The following is an 18,216-nucleotide window of genomic DNA, read 5'->3' on the forward strand; positions in this document are numbered from 1 at the left end:
TTAATCAGAATCTACAGAAAATGTTATTGAGTCATAATTTAGAAAATGCTTTAAGTCTTTATGAACGTAAGAATATATGTGAAACTTATATACATAACCTTTAACTTTGTTATATAAATTTAGGACAAAAAATCATGAGCATCTCTCATAAAAATTTGATGAAGACACTGTAATAAATGAATGGTGGGCTGACATTTGCAGTCAGAAGGACTCAGTTTTTTGGCAGAGATTTCCACCAGCATTGGGATCATCTTTACTGCCTTAGGGTTTAATCTCTGACTCTCCAGTTCAGTGATGCCAGCCTGAAACACCTGTAGGTTACTGGAACATAAAAATTATTTCATGACCTTTTTTCCCCAAGCTAATGATGAACCTTGATTTAAGATTCTTCATTTTTTCCTAGACTCCTGCATAGTGTTTTGAATATGTGGATATTGCAGAGGCTGAGGTGATTCATTCTGGAAAAAAAAAAGGGGGGGGGGACTTCCCTGGTGGCGCAGTGGTTAAGAATCCGCCTGCCAGTGCAGGGGACATGGGTTCAATCCCTGGTCCAGGAAGATTCACATGCCGTGGAGCAGCTAAGCCCATTGATGTTGATGGAGCTAAGATGTTGATGGAGCTCCTTGGATTTGCATAGTTGTAGTAGTCTCATGTTCTGATGAGCAGAGCACTGGTTTATGTACACAAGAAAGGATCAAAAGACAAATTTAGGAAGTATGGCAATAAATCTTGCACACTAAACAAAGTCAGCTGTAAATTAACTGGCTTCTGATCATCTCCATTTAGAGCTCACTTACAGGCATTAAGACTGAGAGTCGAGATGGGTGGAGGTGTGTTCCGACTTCCCCCGCTTTGGACCTTGACTTGCCCTTGTATTTGTTGCAGCAGGAATGGGGAGGGAGGAAGCTGAAGAAGTGGCTTCCTCTCATGTGGTTTCCCTGCTCAGTTACTGAAAGAACACTATCTACTGCAGGATTATAGGTCTCAGGAAATCTTAGACAGGTGCACTCTGCTTAAAGCTGGAGACAAAACACAGCTGTGCTTTCTGTCCTGACAGGGAAGCAGGTGGAGGGCTCAGACAGAAGAAGAAAGGGAAGCAGGACTAATACTTAGCACATACCTTTGCAGTAGGAAGAACTGAGTTTCTGGCCAGAGAGCTCTCTGCCAGAATTGGGATCTTCTTTATTCCCTTGGCCCTCACTCTCCAATTTTTTCTGTTATGCCAGCCTGAGACAAGCTGTATGTTACTGGAAAAGAAAGATATGGCAGAACAGGGGGAGCAAGTGGGGAATTCAAATAGGAGAAGAAAGGGAAGAGGGACTAATATCTATGTGGAGCTTAAACTGTGCTCGGCACCTCGGTGGACACTGTATTTAAGTGCTCTCATTTACAAAGTGGCTTAATTGTATGCTTGATTATTCCTTAAATATCTGATACCCTGTGTTCAAATACAAGTAGGGAAATGTACTCAGTGTACTCAAGTTGTAGATGAGTTGTGGTTTTTTTTTGGTTTTGTTTGTGGTTTTTTTGCGGTACTTGGGCCTCTCACTGCTGTGGCCTCTCCCGTTGAGGGGCACGGGCTCCGGACGCGCAGGCTCAGCGGCCATGGCTCACGGGCCCAGCTGCTCCGCGGCACGTGGGATCTTCCCGGACCAGGGCATGAACCCGTGTCCCCTGCATCGGCAGGCGGACTCTCAACCACTGCGCCACCAGGGAAGCCCGGTTTTTTCTCTTATAAAGAAAAGTGAAACAACTATGACAAAACATAAGCTGTTGCAAATCTCTATAATTTTTCCTTGATTTTTCTGTTTCTTAATATTTAAAAAAAGCATAAACATTGTGAAATTCCTTTCACCTTGTTTTTATTGATATTTGGAAGAGTCCAGGCCAGTTGTCTTGTAAGAATGTCCCACATTTGGATTTGTCTAATTTATTCCACATGATTAGATTCAGTTTGACAAAATTTGGCAGGAATAGTACATAGAAGGTGTGTACTTTCCATTATGTCACTTTGGTAGGTACCTATCACTTTGTTCTATTATTGGTGATGCTAACTTTGATCACTTGATTAAAGAATGTTCCCCAATTCTCTCCATTTTAAGGAGACAAATCTCCTTTATCATCAATAGCCTTTCACCAGGTAGTTCTTGCATCCACTTCTTATAATTCCCTGAATCAGTTATTACATTGAGGATTATAAAATAGTTAGGTAATATAGATTTGAAAGTAATATATCAGTTACTGATTAGGTGATCTTTGATGTTACTATTGTAATTGTTTTGGGGCACCATGTACTGTACCCATATAAGATGGCAAACTTGATGGGTGTGTGTGTCCTGACTGTTCCTCCAACCAGCCATTCCCCCCATCTCTCTCCCTCTCCTTGGGCCTCCCTAGTCCCTGAGACACAGGCCAATTAATAACCTTTCAGTGGCTTCTAAGTGTTCAAGTGAAAGAGTTGCATGTCTCTCACTTTAAATCAAACATTAGAAATGATTAAGTTTAATAAGGAAGGCATGTCAAAAGCCAAGATTGGCCAAAAGCTAGGTCTTTTGTGCCAAACAGTTAGCCACGTTGTGAATGCAAAGGAAAAGTTCTTGAAAGAAATTAAAAGTGCTACTCCAATGAATACATGAACAATAAGAAAGTGAAACAGCTTTGTTGCTGATATGGAGAAAGTTTTAGTGGTCTGGATAGAAGATCAGACCAGTCACAACATTCCCTTAACCCAAAGCCTAATTCAGAGCAAGGCCCTAACTCTCTTCAGTTCTACGAAGGCTGAGAAGGTAAGGAAGCTGCAGAAGAAAAGTTTGAAACTATAGAGTTTGGTTCATGAGGTTTAAGGAAAGAAGCCATCTCCATAACATCAAAGCGCAAGGTGAAGTGGCAAGTGCTGATGTAGAAGCTGCAGCAAGTTATCCAGAAGATCTAGCTAAGATCATTAATGAAGGTTGCTACCCTAAACGACAGATTTTCAATGATGAAATGTCTTCTGTTGGAAGAAGATGCCATCTAGGACTTTCATAGCTAGAGAGGACAAGTCAGTGCCTGGCTTCAAAGAACAGGCTGACTCTCTTATTGGAGGCTAAAGCAGCTGATGACTTCAAGTTGAAGCCAGTGCTCCATTTATCATTCTGAAAATCCTAGGGCCCTTATGAATTATGCTAAACCTGTTTTGCCTGTGCTCTATAAATGGAACAACAGAGCCTGGATGACAGCACAACTGTTTATTTACAACATGGTTTACTGATTTTGTTAAGCCTGCTGTTGAGACCTACTGCTCGGAAAAAAAAGATCCATTTCAAAATATGACTGCTCACTGACAATGCACTTGGTCACCCAAGAGCTCTGATGAATATACAACAAGATTAATGTTTTCATGCCTGCTAATGCAACATCCATTCTGCAGCCCATGGATCAAGAGTAATTTCCATTTCCAAGTCTTATAATTTAAGAAATATACTTTATAAGGCTATAGCTGCCATAGCTAGTGATTCCTCTGATGGATCTGGGCAAAGCCAATTGAAAACCTTTTGGGAAAGGATCCACCATTCTAGATACCATTAAGAACCTTTGTGATTCATGGGAAGAGCTCAAAGTCTCAACATTAGCAGGAACTTGGAAGAAGCTGATTCCAGCCCTCATGGATGACTTTCAGGGGTTCAAGATATCAGTGGAGGAAGTAACTGCAGATGTGGTAGAAATAGCAAGACAACTAGAATTAGAAGTGGAGCCTGAAGATGTGACTGAATTGCTGAAATCTCATGATAAAACTAATGGGTGAGTAGTTACTTCTTATGCATAAGCAAAGAAAGTAATTTTTTGAGATGGAATCTACTCCTGGTGAAGATGCTGTGAAGATTGTTAAAATGACAAAGTATTTAGAATATTATATAAACTCAGTTGATAAAGGAGCAGCAGGGTTTGAGAGTACTGATTCCAATTTTGAAGGAAATTCTACTGTGGGTAAAACACTGTCAAACAGCATTGCATGCTACAGAGAAATCATTCATGAAAGGAAGAGTCCATCAAGGTGGCAAACTTCATTATTGTCTTCTTTTAAGAAATTGCCACAGCCATCCCAGCTGTCTGCAACCATCACCCTGATCAATCAGTAGCCATCAACATCAAAGCAAGGCCCCTTGCCAGCAAAAAGATTCTGAAACCTTATCACTGAAGGCTCAGTGATGGTTAACGTTATTTTAGCAATAAAGAATTTTTAAATTAAGGTATGTAATTCTACTGCACACTTAATAGACTTCAATATAAACATAACTGTTATATGCACTTGGAAACTAAAAAATTCATGTAACTCACTTTTATTGCAATGTTTGTTTTATTGTGGTGGTCTGGAACCAAACCTGTGATCTCTCGGAGGTACGCCTGTATAATGTTCTGTGTCAGTATATTACCTCTGACTATGTGCTTGATACAGTCTCTCCCTTAATCCCTTATGTCATGGGTACTTCCCATTTTTCAAATGTGGAGAGTGAGACTGAGTGAACTACCCAACACCAAATTCTTGGTAAGTAGCTGAGGCAGAATTCAACTGAGATTTCTTACCCCACCACCTGAATTCATGTATATTATATGTCTTTTCTTTCTTTATAGTTACCTTCGCTGTGTTCACCTTGTTCTCAAGAGGATTTATGGTAGCTTACATAAATATAAATAACTATGATAGGATTAAAAAAAAAACTAAGTAGAAAAAAATGACATGAGAGCAGGAAAATAAAGTGTTCCTTTATCTGCCATTATATAATGTACATTGATTTTTAATCTGCACATTAATTTTTCTAGGCCTGGTTGCAGTATGCCTGAAATCTGGGATGTGGAAGATCCTGCTAATGCTGGGAAACCTCCCTTATGTAACCTCTTAGTAAAGGAGTCCAAGCCTCACTTCACCACTGTATTCCAAAATAGTGTTTACAAAGTCTTAGAAGTTATAGAGGAATGACCGCTGCCTACAGAGAAGTCCACCAGTAATGGTTTTCATGTTTTGTTAATAACTCATGCCTTGTTTTTAATTCAAATCCCCAAAACTTTTATAAGTAACTGTTTTCAAATGAAAAACATCTTATTTGGTCAATTTGAATGTCATTCTGACTGTAAAAATACTTATACGTTTATCAGTTGGTTACTATTTCAATGCACCCCTTAAAATTTGCTATGCAAATAAGTATATACTTGACTTAAATATTTGTCCTAAAGTGAGCAAAGCTACCTGTATAAAAAATATGATGGGTCGTGACAAGGGTGATATGAAAATATAGTCACTTACGAACTGTTTAGGGGCTCATTTTACAGTTCGTGGACTTGATGCCACTTGCTTTTTTCTCTGCGTTTTGCTGTTGTCTTTTGAACATTTCAGCTTTGCTGTTGTCTTTTGAACATTTCAGCGATTATTAAGTTCCTCAGTCAAATCAGCCCCTGTCATCAACTTCAGTAAGAATAGATGGGGCAGACGTGGGTATTTGCTATGTAGAACTCTGTTTCACTTCTTCACATTCTTTTGTTCTCTTTTGCTCTCATTAATGAAGCATTTCCTGCCTGTTATTAATCCAAGCTCTTGGACCTAGTCCTTAAGACCAAATTCCTGTTAACTACCAACCATGTGGCATTAGTGTGTGTGCGTCTGTCTGTCTCTCTCTTTCTCAATATTCTTTGTCAAATAAGTGCTATTTACACATTTAGTTGCTTATCAAGTACTTATTCTTGGTTTAAAAAATTTAATGACAATTGTGTATTTTTAGTATTATTCATTTTTAGTATTGTTCAAATGTTTATATTTTAATAACTTTAAACCACTTAAAATTTTTCATGTATAATTGTAGTCTTTAAGAAAACTATTTTGAACAACCACAAATATAATGCATCTAGAAACTAATGTATATTTGAGTAGACATAATTTATAGTGGAACAGTAGACTAGTATGTGGTAATTTTTCTTTCACTATTAAGATACAAAAATATATGACTAATTTTTTTGTCAACTAAGTAAATGAATAATGATAAGTGAATGGAGTTTTTATATTTTACTTTTTAAATTGCCTGTCTTTAATAAGACAAAGGCTTAAACCTTATGTTATAATTTTGGTTCCAAAAAGCATCATTTCAGTATGAGGAATGAATATATTCAGCCTTCCTCTTTGTTTTTTTTCTTTCCTGTTTATTTTTATTTGGCAAGTTTTCCAACCTGCTTTAAATTCCTAGTATGAATTTTTGTTTCTTAGAAGTTAATTTGTGTGAAATGAGATTCTTCAAAACAGTGAATCCTCATAGTTTTGAGAAATGGTTTTAAGATTTAACGTTCTAAGCCAACCATGACTCCGGTGGACTACATGTTTAATTACACAGTGTTCTCTTTATTAACCACAGGCAGATTAACCTCATTGTGGATTGTCCTTGAGACCTGAGTCCTCAGGGATGGTTTCCGGTGCCCACTCCGGGGAGCCAGTGAAGAGCTGTTCTCTTTCTGCCTTCTCACCAGAGCCCAAGGACAAGCCTGGTCTGGGGGAAGCACTAGCTTGCTTAGAGCAGACAGCTGCCAAGACAGCCTGGGCTGAGGACTGTGCAGCCCCCAGCCTGCCCCACAGCCCGCCTTTCCCAGGGAGCCTCCTTCCAGCGGAGATTGTCAGTGTCTTCAGGTGCCTGCCCCCTCTTTCTCACTTACCGGGTGACTTATTTCTTGGTCTTTTGCCAGTCAGAAAACATGGAAGCATCTGGGGAGTTGTGGATTAGGAATAGAATTTGAGCAATGATGAAGCAATGCAGAAAAATGTCAAGTGGGCACTTGAGGTCGAGGAGGATGAGAAGGCACCATGGGCAGGAAGAGCAGAAGTGTGTGCTCTGCTTTATTTGCCATTGTTTCTCTCGTAAATATGTTTTGTACATCCAGCAGTTACAATTTTTTTAAAAAAATTTTACTTTTAAAGTTATTCTCTATTCTTCCCACCTTTCAGTAATTCCTTTCCCAGTAAGTTCACATGTAATTATTTGAACTTCTACGTAGGAAAAACATTAAAATACTGTTATAACTGTTTCATATGCTGGGAAAAGATAAAAGTAATCAAATTAGGTTTTTTTTTTTTTTTTTTCAGAAGACTCCTTTTGTAACAGTATTTATTGATGTAACTCCACCAGCAAGCTATGAGTATATTTTAGGCCAGTCAGTTTAGAACAGAGGCCTTGGGCTACACTGCACACTCAGCCTTGGTCACATCTGGTAGCAGCCAGTGCTGTAGATTATTAATATCTTTTATGGCAGCACAGAATAGTGGTAGGTTTGATATACATGACAAAATAGTATTAAAGCTCAGTATTTTATGCATTTTTAGCATTTAAAACTATTTTGCTTTAGTGTGAGGACGGTTAGGATGGGCAAGGAAGTGATAAAATAGCTATTGCTATGACTTAAGAAAAAACAAAGTTGGGGCAGTATTTCTATAAAAAGATAAGCCTCTAAAAATGCTTAGCAGAAACAGCGTAGTGTTAAAATAGAACAATGATATTAAGGAGAAAATGAAAGGATGTATCAGAAATAAAGTGATAATGCATAGGGGAATTGTATTTTTATGAATTTTATGCCAGTTTACATGTACTATATATGTTAAATAAAAAAGATCATGAAAAATGTAGAAAGTGTTTTTTTGATTGTTATTTTCATTTCCTTCTTGGCTGTGGACATGTTCAGCCTCATTCTGTAGTCAGATAAACCATGAACTGGTTTGTGACAGATTGCAGTCCTGAATAAATGGGAAAGGTTAAAGGTCCATGAAACTACTTAGTCCTCTTCATCAGTGGTGGTATAGGTGTTGAGGTTCCCCATACTCTTCTTATATTTATGGCATTATACACTAACATTACTTTATCATTTCCATCAAGGGACACAATCATTCTTTAAAGCCATATTTTGAGGATAATTCCAAAATTGCTGAAACCTTTTTTTCATGCATTAGATCTAAACCACAGTTTGGTCTCATGACATTTCCTAAATTATAGCTCCTTGTATTTGCTTGATATAAGCATCAACCTAGTTTTTGTTTGTTTGTTTTGTTTTTAATCTGCTTGGAGGAAAGACAGTTCAGCTTAATTCATGCCTGTATAATTAATTTTTTTACACAGTAACACCTTCATTCTCTGACGTGTTTTAGGTCAGTTATTCTCAAATATATTGTGCATCAGAATCACCTGGAGATCTTGTTAAAACACAGATTGCTGCACCCCACCACAGAGGTTTCTGATTCAGTTGGCCTAAGGTGGTGCTATATGATCTGAATGTTTGTGTCCCCAAAATTCATATGTTGAAATCCTAATCCCCAAGGAGATATTAGAAGGTGGGACACTTGGGGGTGATTAGGTCATGAGGATGGAGCTCTCATGAATAAGATTAGTGCCCTTGTAAAAGAGGCCCAAGAAAACTCCCTTTCCTCCTCCACCATGTGAGATCACAGCTACAAGGTGCAACCTATAAGCTAGGAAGTGGGCTCCCACCAGATGCTGAATCAGCTGGCACCTTGATCTTAGACTTCCACCCTCCAGAACTGTAAGAAATAAATTTCTGTTCTTAATAAGGCACCCAGTTTGTGGTATTTTGTTATAGTAACCCCAAAGTAGTAAGTCAGGTAGGGCCCCCTAATTTGCATTCTAACCAATTCTCAGATAATGCTGATGATGTTCCTGCAGGGACTGTACTTGAGAAAAGTGGCTCTAATGGATGGGAAGAGACTATCTGGAATCATGGCCTGTAGAGGGTGCTCCATTCCTGACAGCACTTATCCCACCAGGACAGGCTAGAGGGTCCCCATATTGGGAACTGAATTTTAAGGAGTCCTTTCTTTGTCTCTTAGGGAGCGTGCTTCAATGGAACTTGCAAGGAACAAAGAATAGATAAGGTGATTTTTAACCAAGAACAGATAAGGTAATTTTTAACCAGACACTAATACAGCTCACTTGCATTGTGTTTTCTGAATAGGTGGTATGGGTCATTTAAGTATTTTGAACTTGTACACTAGACTGGGCTTAGACCTGTTTCTTTTCAGTTCAGAGATGGAAAAAGAGTGAAATCATTTGAGATCAAATTTACTTTTGTAAAATTACTTTGCCTAAAAGAAAATAGATATATTCAGTGATGTGTGTGGTTTTTAAAACTTCATTTTCCACTTTATTACTTTTGTTTGGCTCCAAAAATCCTTAATCGTCTCCCTCTATTAGGGAGCAGTTAAGGATCAACTCTGGTTTACAGATCACCTGTTTCTCTCTTCTGCCTTCCCTTTCTCCTTCCCCCAACTAGACCTTTCTAATTTAAATCAGTAAAATTGTTCCCTGTGCAGAAAAAGAGGAGGTGCTTTTGAACTTCATTACATTCTTGAATTGATCTTTATTTCACAGTACTGTATCAGTACAAATACATTTTTACATTCAAAGTTAAAAAGGACATTAAGATATAGAAAAGTCTTGAAAACTCTTTCCTCTTACCTTTCCTCCCATGAGAGAGATTTTAAAATTCCGAATGAATGTGAGAGTTGAAGACTTTTTCTCTTAAGATTTTGAGTCATTGTAGTGTAATTAAAAGGTAGATTTTTTTTGCACAGAGATTAAGATAGTATTGATATTGGCTCTGCTTTCAAAGCAATGTTTTCTGTACTTTTAAATCTAATGCAAAATTCTAATTAAGTAATGAGTTGTCAAAATGACTTTCACATAAATGGTAGCACTATCGAGTATTCTGTTTATGCAGCATGTGCATTTAAATTCAGCATAATATAATTTCATTGATTTTTTTTAAAGTAGCTGGACTTTTTTTCCCTGTATGCAGATTTAATACCTTGAAAGAAAGTTGAATGTAGCAGAATTATGCTCATTCAGTTGTTATGCTGATTGCTTTTAAAGCTTTAGTACTTACCATTTCTAAAAAAATTGAAAGAAGCGAAAATAAAAAATAACCGTTTTTGAGAAGATGTGGCATCAGACCATGAAAACTGATTTTTTTAAAAAGGTGCCTGAAGGCCAGCCCTTCAGCTCAGCTTTATGGACACAGCTAACATCTTTGGTTCTGCCCCCCTGGGTGATGATGCCCCCTCTGGTCTTCACTCTTGGTATCTGCTTATTAACCAGAGTCCAGATTCAGAGGCCTCCCTCTTGCCCTAGAACATCCTCTTCCTTGGAAGTGCAATTCGGTTATTCACTCCAAATCTATGATGAATTTGGCTTTTTCTAACAAAGAATCTTTATGGCAGTCGTCCTCAAACTTGTCTGTACATTGTAAATAATTTGCGAAGCTTTGAAAATACTGAAGCCTTTCCCTCACCTCTACAGATTGAGATTTAATCCGTCTGGGGTGTGTCCTAAGATTTGGAACTTTAAAAAAAGGCCCAAGTGACATTTTAGAACCAGGCCTCTCTGCCTTACGTCTGTATGTCCACCCTTCCCATGTCTCTGCCCAATCGAATTAGAAACGGTAAGCAAGTTTCTCTCACACAGTCTCCTTTATTAATAATGATTGACTCTTTCTACTTTATGAATAATGGAATGTAGTGTTGAGTAGACTCTCTAAGGAAAGAATTCTGTGTTTGGTTAGAGATGAGTGCCATGGTGGCTGTGGGTGGCGGGAGAGTGACAGCATAGGTATGTATATGTATAAACCCTGATTTGAGTGCCAGTGAGAAATAGGGATATAGCAGCCAACAAACAAAAAACAAAAAGGAATAAAAAGACTAATTTAAAAATCACTGACAATTTAATATTAGTTGTGGAGAATCAGGTTTCTGCTCTTTGCTGATTTTTTTTTTCTTTTTCGTGGAATATGCTTTCTTGATCAGTTTTCATTTCAAGATACAACGCAACTCAAATGTCACCTCCTCTGTGAAGCCTTCCCTGACTGCCTGTCTTTTGGCTGAGTGAACTGCCCCTACTGTCCATACTCCTATAACCCCTAAATTCCACACATTTAACGTAACTTTTTCTATTGCATTGTGTCCTGTCAGACGGGACCTATGTCTTATTCCATTCCAAATCCACAGTGCCTCCTAGCACCATGCCTAGCAAGTGGTAACACTTAATGATTTTTTAAATAAACCATACTTTATTCAACAATGCAGTCAATTCCATTGTAGATGGCACTAAAATTTATTTTTTAAGCTAAAAGAAATGGAAGATTATGTATTCCAACTGTGGAGATGAAATAATAAGGCAACGTAGTATCTCCAGATTAGATTAATATCATATATAGGAGAAAAATGTCCTTGATAAACAGCTAAACAAAAATGAACCTCACAACATATCCTAGCTAGCTACCTTGATACATTCAGAAATGGCTGGTAACCAGATAACTACTGGGAAGCAGTATGGCAAAGATGGATATGTCTGTCTCCAAAGGAAGGATTCTCTTTGGCTTAGTTTGGGTTGTATGGCCCAGGATACTATGATAGCTGGTCCTGGACACATTCACTGCTGGTCAGGAAGCAGGGAACTCTGATTAGGAATTTAGTTCAAGTCTGGGAGGAGGGGATTCCCAAAGGATGGGGAGAGACTCACGTTGTCACTAGATGAGGATGTTAGACAAAACAGATGACAGCAACCATACAATTAATATTACCATAATTGAGACAACTAAATTAGAATCCTGGATCCATTCTTTACAAACTTTTTAAGGTAAGACATGTTTATTTATTTGAGAAACAGTCTTTTCACTTTTAAAAAGGATATGCCTCCAAGGGTGGTAATTAAAAACAAGAGAAGTAGACAAATTCACAAACAGCAGGAAATTTTAACATACCTATCTTAGAAATTGATGTAATAAGCAGGCAAAAAGGTCAGTAAGGATATACATGATTTGAGTAATAAAGTAATCTTGATGTAATAGTCATATATAGAACAACTACACTGAACAAATGAAACATACACATTCTATTCTAACATGTGGGACATTTTCAAGAACTGACAAACCATGAACTCCAGGGAGGCATAATTTTTTTATTTTTTTATCTATTTTTTTCACTGATGTAACCTAGAACAGTACCTGGTATATATGTGTGCTCAATATTTGTTGAATGAAAATAAATTGATCCTGCGTGGAGCCAAATAGTGATTCTTAAAAAAAAAATTAATGATTAAAACCCCTTAATGTGAGAAATCAATACAAAATTTAAAAAACAGTTTTAAATACTCCATGAATCAAAGAAGAATCTTATGATGAAAATTTGAGGAAAAAAATAGAACAATGGTATACTACAAACTACTTGAGGGATATTATAATCAAAGCAAATCTAGAAATTCGCTGTCTTCCTATTTAGTCTAAAATGCACATATTAAACTAAAAATGAATTCAAATGTCAATGTCAGGAATATAGACAGAACAACAGAATACTCCCTCCCCAAACTGAAGGAAATAACGAGCAGAACTTGATGAAATAGAAAACAACGATATCAAAGCCAAAGTTGGTTATTTGGAATAATTCATAATTGAGAGAAAATAAGAAGGCATAAAAATTAGGAATGGCAAATTATGGAAGCAGCAGAGAGTAAGTGGAGGAGATGTTATGAAAAACTTTGTCAATAAATTTGAACACATAAATGGTTAAATTCCTAGAAAAATACAACTAATCCAAAAAGAAATAGTAATTAGGAATAGTCTTATCCCTAGCAAAGAAATTGAATTAATAATATTTTAAGATCTCCCCTCAAAGAAAACAACACATCCAGAGAGTTTTGCAGACCTCTACTAAACACTCAAGATACCGATTATATCAATTTTGTACAAACGCCCAGAGAATAGGAGATAAGTGAACTCCAGTTTTTTGGCAACTGTAACATTAAACAACGAGAGCAGAGTAGGATTAATGCAGTATAGGAAAATTACAGGTCTATTACATTCATGAACAAAGATGTAAACAAGAACCAAGAATGAATTGAACATAAGTTGTAAAGATACTAGTTTACCTCAAATTGACCTATATTTTAATCAACATACCAATAGGGCTTTTTATAGAGCTTGACAAGCTGAATGTAAATTTTTTATGGATGAATAATCAAGACAAATCTGAAGAAGGACATGAAAGGACATTTTTTCCTACCATCTAGAAAGATTTATCACAACAGCAGTAAAAATATCAGTACAGGGATATGGAAATTGAAGAATAGAATAATAGATAGCTCAAAATAAATGTGCATATATTTAATAAATGAAGCTGACAATTGGTTATCTATATGGAAAACAATAAATTGTTTCCTTACCTCACATCATACATAAAAATAAAATTCCAGATAAGTGAAGACCTAAATATGAGAGATAATACTATAAAATCTAGAATACAATATAGGATAATATCTTTATGTTCTCAAGGAGAATTTCCTCAAAGAAGGACTTCCTAAAATCCCAAAACAATAACTTTTAAAAAAAATTTTATTTATTTTTGGTTGCATTGGGTCTTCGTTGCTGTGTGCGAGCTTTCTTTAGTTGCGGCAAGTGGGGACTACTCTTCGTTGCAGTGCACGGTCTTCTCATTGCGGTAGCTTCTCTGTTGCAGAGCATGGGCTCTAGGCGTGTGGGCTTCAGTAGTTGCAGCATGCAAGCTCTAGGGTGCACGGGCTTCAGTAGTTGTGGCATTCAGGCTCAGTAGTTGTGGCTCATGGGCTGTAGAGCACAGGCTCAGTAGTTGTGGCACACGAGCTTAGTTGCTCCACGGCATGTGGGATCTTCCCGGACAAGGGCTTGAACCCATGTCCCCTGCACTGGCAGGTGAATTCTTAACCACTGCACCAACAGGGAAGTCCAAAACACTGACTTTAAAGGAAAGGAGCGATCAGTTCACTATGTTATGGTTAATTACTTCTATTCACTAAAAGACATGAAGAGAGTGAAGCAAGCCATGATGTGTAGAAGATATATGCAACTTGTCTACCTGACAAAAGATGAGTGTACAGAATAAAGAACTCCTACAAAGAGTAAAAATAATGAAAAGAAAAACTGGCCAAAAACGTGGCATTTCCTGGAAAAGAAATGCAAATGGCTCATAATCTTTAAAAAAATCCAACCTATTCATAATCAGGGAAATGCAAAATGCAACCACAATGACAACATTTATAACTTCAACATTGGTTAAAATTTTAAAGTACTAGGAAAACGGTGGGACAACACGAAGTCTTCTTCCTTCGCAGTAGAGGGTAATTATTTTGGAAATATATGACATTTCCTGATAAATCTGAGATTATACATACTAAGACCCAACTTCTCCATGCCTTAGATTTATACCCCAGAAAAATTCCTACACATGCATCAGGATACATGCCTAAGAAGTTTATTGCCAAGTGTTCATAACAGCAGGAAATCAGGAAATCACTTGCACATGTGTCTGGGGTAAATAGAATGGATAAAGACATTGAGATATAGTCATCCAGCAGTGTCCTATTGAATATGTAAAACAAAAACAGCTGTAGGCAACAACATGGATGACTCCTGGGGAAATATTTTTAAGCCAAAAAAAAAAAACTAATTTGCAGAAGAATGCATGTGATGAGAGTTCATTTAGAGAAAGTTCAATAACATGTAAAGTTAAACAACACATTTTTAAGGGATTAAAACCTGGTAAAATATGAAGAAAAACAAGTAAATTATAAGTAAAATTAGGTTAGTGACTGTCTCTCAGAGAATGGAAGGCACAAAGGGGTCTTCAAAGTTGAAGTGTATGTGTTCTTCTTTGAAATTGGGTAGTGGGTACATGGACTTGATTTTACTATAATTATTTATACTTTATGCATATTTTATAATTATTCTTCAACAAATATTCAATATTGAAAAAACAGACACTCTCAGATACTAATACACATGAAAAGAAGAGCCCATCATAGGCGTGGCAGGTGGTTGAGAGAAAATCCTCAATTTCTCTGGCAATCACAATTTGTAAATAGTGTTTCCCTTGGTACCTGGCACACCATTGGCCCTCAGTTCAATATGAAGGGAACAAAGGGAGGAGGGAAACAGGTGTCTCATTTAAAAGGCCAGCAGCAACCATTTAGGATGATAAAATCTGTTACTGGACTCAGGTTCAGCTGCTCACTGCTCAAAAATCAACAACCCAGAGGCAGTTGGTGGTGGAAAGGAAAGTTGCTTTTAATCAGAAAGCCAGCGATCTGGGAAGAAGGCAGACCTGTGTCCCCCAAAACGAACTCTGAAGTTTCTGCTTGGCTGTGAAAGTTTTAAAGGGAAAAGGGGAAGGAATCTCAGTTAATCATTGAGATATGGGGTCAGAGGAGTCACCACCCCACCCCCACCCGTTGTGTGCAAGCTCCTCAACTTCTTGTGATCTTCCTCTAGATGTTACCTTGTTCAGTTTGTTCACACCGTTGGTTTGCAAGATTACTGAAGGTGAAGCTAGGGAAGAGATCTGGTCATCTGTTAATTACTTATTCTTCATTTCTTCTTCTTTGATCTACAGAAAGAACCAACAGGCTAGGAAACGTATTGTGTGATCAGAAGATTTGAAAAGTGTGCTAGGGCTGGAGACGAGCAGAGCACGGGAGTGCCTGAAACCAAGTTTAGTCACAATATAGCTTTGCTAAAGGGACAGGGCAGACAGTAACACAATCATAGTAAGGGACTTTAACACCCCACATTCACCAATAGACAGATCATCCAAAATGAAAATAAATAAGGAAACACAAGCTTTAAATGACACATTAAACAAGGTGGACTTAATTGGCATTTATAGGACATTCCATCCAAAAACAACAGGATACATTTTCTTCTCAAGTGTTCATGGAACATTCTCCAGGGTAGATCATATCTTGGGTCACAAATCAAACCTTGGTAAATTTAAGAAAATTGAAATCGTATCAAGTATCTTTTCCGACCACAATGCTATGAGATTAGGTATCAATTACAGGAAAAAACTGTAAAAAAATACAAACACATGGAGGCTAAACAATACGCTACTAAATAACCAAGAGAGCACTGAAGAAATCAGAGGAAATTTAAAAATGCCTATAAACAAATGACAATGAAAACATGATGACCCAAAACCTATGGGATGCAGCAAAAGCAGTTCTAAGAGGGAAGTTTATACCAATACAATCCTACCTCAAGAAACAAGAAACATCTCAAATAAACAACCTAACCTTACACCTAAAACAATTAGAAAAAAAAAAAACAAACCCAAAGTTAGCAGAAGGAAAGAAATAATAAAGATTAGATCAGAAATAAATGAAAAAGAAATGAAGGAAACAATAGCAAAGATCAATAAAACTAAAGGCTGGTTCTTTGAGAAGCTAGCCAGACTCATCAAGAAAAAAAGGGAGAAGACTCAAATCACCAGAATTAGAAATGAAAAAGGAGACGTAACAACTGACCCTGCAGAAATACAAAGAATCGTGAGGGATTACTACAAGCAACTATATGCCAACTTGACAAATTCTTAGAAAAGCACAACCTTCTGAGACTGAACCAGGAAGAAATAGAACATATACACAGACCAATCACAAGCATTGAAATTGAAACTGTGATTAGAATCTTCCAACAAACAAAAGTGCAGGACAGATAGATTCACAGGTGAATTCTATCAACATTTAGAGGAGAGCTAACGCGGATCCTTGTCAAACTCTTCCAAAATATAGCAGAGGGAGGAACACTCCCAAACTAATTCTATGAGGCCACCATCACCCTGATAACAAAACCAGAAAAAGATGTCACGAAACAAGAAAACTATAGACCAATACCACTGATGAACATAGATGCAAAAATTCTCAACAAAATACTAGCAAACAGAATCCAACAGCATATTAAAAGGATCATACACCATGATCCAGTGGGGTTTATCCCAGGAATGCAAGGATTCTTCAATATACACAAATCAAACAATGTGATACACCACATTAACAAATTGAAGGCTAAAAACTATATGATAATCTTAATAGATGCAGAAAAAGCTTTTGACAGAATTCAACACTGATATATGATAAAAACTCTCCAGAAAGAAGGCATAGAGGGAACTTACCTCAACATGATAAAGGCCATATATGACAAACCCACAGCCAACATCGTTCTCAATGTTGAAAAACTGAAACCATTTCCTCTAAAATCAGGAACAAGACAAGGATGCCCACTCTCACCACTGTTATTCAACAGTTTTGGAAGTTTTAGCCACAGCAATCAGAGAAGAAAAAGAAATGAAAGGAATCCAAATAAGAAAAGAAGTAGTAAAGCTGTCACTGTTTGCAGATGACATGATACTATACATAGAGAATCCTAAAGATGCCATCAGAAAACTACTAGAGGTAATCAATGAACTTGGTAAAGTAGCAGGATACAAAATTAATGCACAGAAATCTCTTGCATTCCTATACACTAATGATGAAAAATCTGAAAGAGAAATTAAGGAAACACCCCCATTTACCATTGCAACAAAAAGAATAAAATACCTAGGAATAAACCTACCTAAGGAGACAAAAGACCTGTATGCAGAAAACTATAAGACACTGATGAAAGAAATTAAAGATGATACAAATAGGTGGAGAAATATACCATGTTCTTGGATTGGAAGAATCAACATTGTGAAAATGACTCTACTACCCAAAGCAATCTACAGATTCAGTGCAATCCCTATCAAACTACCAATGGCATTTTTCACAGAACTGGAACAAAAAATTTTACAGTTTGTATGGAAACACAAAAGACCCTGAATAGCCAAAGTAATTTTGAGAAAGAAAAACGGAGCTGGAGTAATCAGGCTCCCTGACTTCAGACTATACTACAAAGCTACAGTAATCAAGACAGTATGGTACTGGCACAAAAGCAGAAATATAGATCAATGGAACAAGATAGAAAGCCCAGAGATAAACCCACACACATATGGTCACGTTATCTTTGATAAAGGAGGCAAGAAAATACGATGGAGAAAAGACAGCCTCTTCAATAAGTGGTGCTGGGAAAACTGGACAGTTACATGTAAAAGAATGAAATTAGAACACTTCCTAACACCATACACAAAAATAAACTGAAAATGGATTAAAGACTTAAATGTAAGGCCAAACACTATTAAACTCTTAGAGGTAAACATAGGAAGAACACTCTGACATAAATTACATCAAGATCCTTTTTGACCCACCTCCTAGAGAAATGGAAATAAAAAGAAAAATAAACAAATGGGACCTAATGAAACTTAAAAGCTTTTGCACAGCAAAGGAAATAAGATGAAACAGACAACCCTCAGAATGGGAGAAAGTA

General features: G+C 37.1%; 1 protein-coding gene across 3 annotated transcripts in view; it reads left to right on the plus strand.

The window, feature by feature from the left end:
* The window catches only part of DPY19L1 (dpy-19 like C-mannosyltransferase 1), a 96,332-nt gene extending 88,697 nt beyond the window's left edge, over positions 1-7,635 (plus strand). For 2 of the 3 annotated variants that reach the window (XM_059074029.2, XM_067042357.1), the window contains 2 exons: positions 4,801-4,982; positions 6,378-7,635. In XM_059074029.2, coding sequence (XP_058930012.1) covers positions 4,801-4,957 — 157 coding nt within the window. In that variant the 3' untranslated portion in view covers positions 4,958-4,982; positions 6,378-7,635. Of the gene's footprint in view, positions 1-4,800; positions 4,989-6,377 lie in introns of all 3 variants that reach the window. The other variant, XM_067042356.1, reaches the window with a different exon arrangement.
* Positions 7,636-18,216: the final 10,581 nt, after the last annotated feature.

Source organism: Kogia breviceps, chromosome 9, assembly GCF_026419965.1.
Source record: "Kogia breviceps isolate mKogBre1 chromosome 9, mKogBre1 haplotype 1, whole genome shotgun sequence".
Classification (NCBI taxonomy): Eukaryota; Metazoa; Chordata; class Mammalia; order Artiodactyla; family Physeteridae; genus Kogia; species Kogia breviceps.